We start from the raw sequence: 2,040 nt of genomic DNA, 5'->3' as shown, positions 1-2,040 counted from the left end.
GAAAGAGGGAGACTTTACTTTTTTTGCCTTCTTACCGTTTATTCCTTAAATCCCCCCCTTTCCCCTAGAAATCACAAAACCTAGAAATTCCTTTTAGTGCAAGAGGCCACATGACTAATGCAGTCAATGCCTGTGAAAGGTAACCAGAAAAATATGCCTATTGATCAAGATGGTTAGCATGTGTTAGCCTACTGGATAACACTTCTACTAGAACTATCTAGAGCCCCTACAAATCCACATGAAGAATTACCAAGTGAGTCTGAAAATCGTGCTACTCAACTTTCATACACTGAAGACAGACTTAGGTACCAGGTCTAGCCATAAAAATCGAAAATCTGTAGTCAATTAATTGTTCTTCCACCCACCAAAAGCCAACTGTACCTCCTTTCCCTTTTTCTTTGGAAGGCATCAAACAAGCACAAAAGACACAGGCAGCACAAGGAAAGCTGTAGCACATATTAAGCTGAGACATCCAAGCACATTTCTGACAAGCTGTATCAGGAGCTACAAGTAAAACTCTGTTTACATTTCATATATGCATATTAGCTGATTATTCCAGTTAAAGAAGCATTCTCTGCACCCATTAGCCTAACACCATCCTTCGCTCTTCCCAAACTAGAAATAACTGCACTTCCAGTCTCCTTTGTTCTTCACTGATGAATTTCACACCCCCCGGACCAATGCAAAGGAAAGATGCTGAACAGGAGTTGTACTCTCACTGAAAATTCCCTTCACGTTCCTCAGCCCCTCCTAACCGAAAAAGGAAAGGAGAACAGATAATACAAAAATCCTGCAAGGCTAAAACATTCACACTTTGCAAGAGCTGCGTGTACAAGCATTCATTAAGCACCGTGTAAGGCACAGACTAAAGCACTAGGTTTTGATTTGCAGGCGCTTGGGCTCCCGCAGTGTCTACGACAGACAGACAGACAGACACTAACATCCAGGCTGCCTTCCCGGGCACAGACCGAACCGCAGTCCCGGCCCCAACACCGCTCCCGGCCGCGCTGTTACCCGCGGCAGCACTAGAGGGCAACGTGGGCAAAGGGCTCCTCCTCTCGCTCTCCCAGCCAGGAGAACTTCCAGGGCGGGAAGGCCACCCAGGGCTGTAGAAGCCTGGACAGAGGAGGAGCGCGCCGTGGGATGAGCTCCGTGAAGGTTTGGCCAGAACCGGGCCAGCACCTGGCCCTCGACGCTCCAGGCATGGCACGGCTCAGCATACAACCAAACGCTACCCAGAGCGGCAACCAGAGCTCTCTCCAAAATGGTTGAAGCCTGAACAAATGAAGCACAACTTCCTGCCCGCAGTGTAAACCTAGAAAGCACCAACCATACCTGAACCTCGATACAGGGCTGGCTAACTACGCTCAGCATGTCTTTGCAGGAGCTTTTATCTCCAAGCACTTTCGTAACATCAGCAGGATCCGAGCCACAAATCTGCAATCACCAGGAGCTATGGCACAACAGCCAAAGAACCCTCTGAGGAGAGATTTTTCTCATCTATTCACCCTATCTTTGCACACCTCTTGACCCTACCCTTTCGCTTTCATGTCCTCTGAGAGACCAGCCTTCAGCTCAACACATGGGAGACACGCAGCACACCCACAAACGCAGAAGGAGGAGAAACCCTAGTGCTCCACACACATAGCCGCACACCACACCCTTGGCATAGCCCCCCTGAAAAGGCAGAGGGCCATGTAGCTTCTCCAGCCCTTCAAGAACCCTCCTCCCCACCGTGCTGCACACCTTGGGGCAACCCAACACGAACCAAAGAGCCCAGTCTGGCTAGTGGAGGCAGCACTCACCTGACTCCACGTTCCCCAGCATGGCTGGAGAAGACATGGTTAGAGACGCCTTGTGGTTCGGGGGAATCCCAGGGCTCTGCAGAGGAGGCTTTGGAGATGAAGTCCATCCGGGAGAAGGTGCGGGGAGAGACGGAGACTTGAGGTGGACAGGAGAAGCAGCAGCAGATCCCAAGACAGGGGGGGACTTAATGGAGGCAGCGGCGGGGGGGGGGGGGGGGGGCCCCCCGCAGCTCTC

The 2,040-nt window shown here is 51.3% G+C and overlaps 1 protein-coding gene across 1 annotated transcript in view; it reads right to left on the bottom strand.

The window, feature by feature from the left end:
• Positions 1–2,040, bottom strand: part of BCL9 (B-cell CLL/lymphoma 9) — a 12,035-nt gene that overhangs the window by 3,839 nt on the left and 6,156 nt on the right. The window contains exon 6 of the mRNA XM_009074425.1: positions 1,805–2,015. Coding sequence (XP_009072673.1) covers positions 1,805–2,015 — 211 coding nt within the window. The remainder of the gene's footprint in view (positions 1–1,804; positions 2,016–2,040) is intronic.

Source organism: Acanthisitta chloris, unplaced genomic scaffold, assembly GCF_000695815.1.
Source record: "Acanthisitta chloris isolate BGI_N310 unplaced genomic scaffold, ASM69581v1 scaffold14375, whole genome shotgun sequence".
NCBI classification, from domain to species: Eukaryota; Metazoa; Chordata; class Aves; order Passeriformes; family Acanthisittidae; genus Acanthisitta; species Acanthisitta chloris.
The sequence above is the reverse complement of the archived record's forward strand: the minus strand, read 5'-3'. Positions and strand labels throughout refer to the sequence as shown.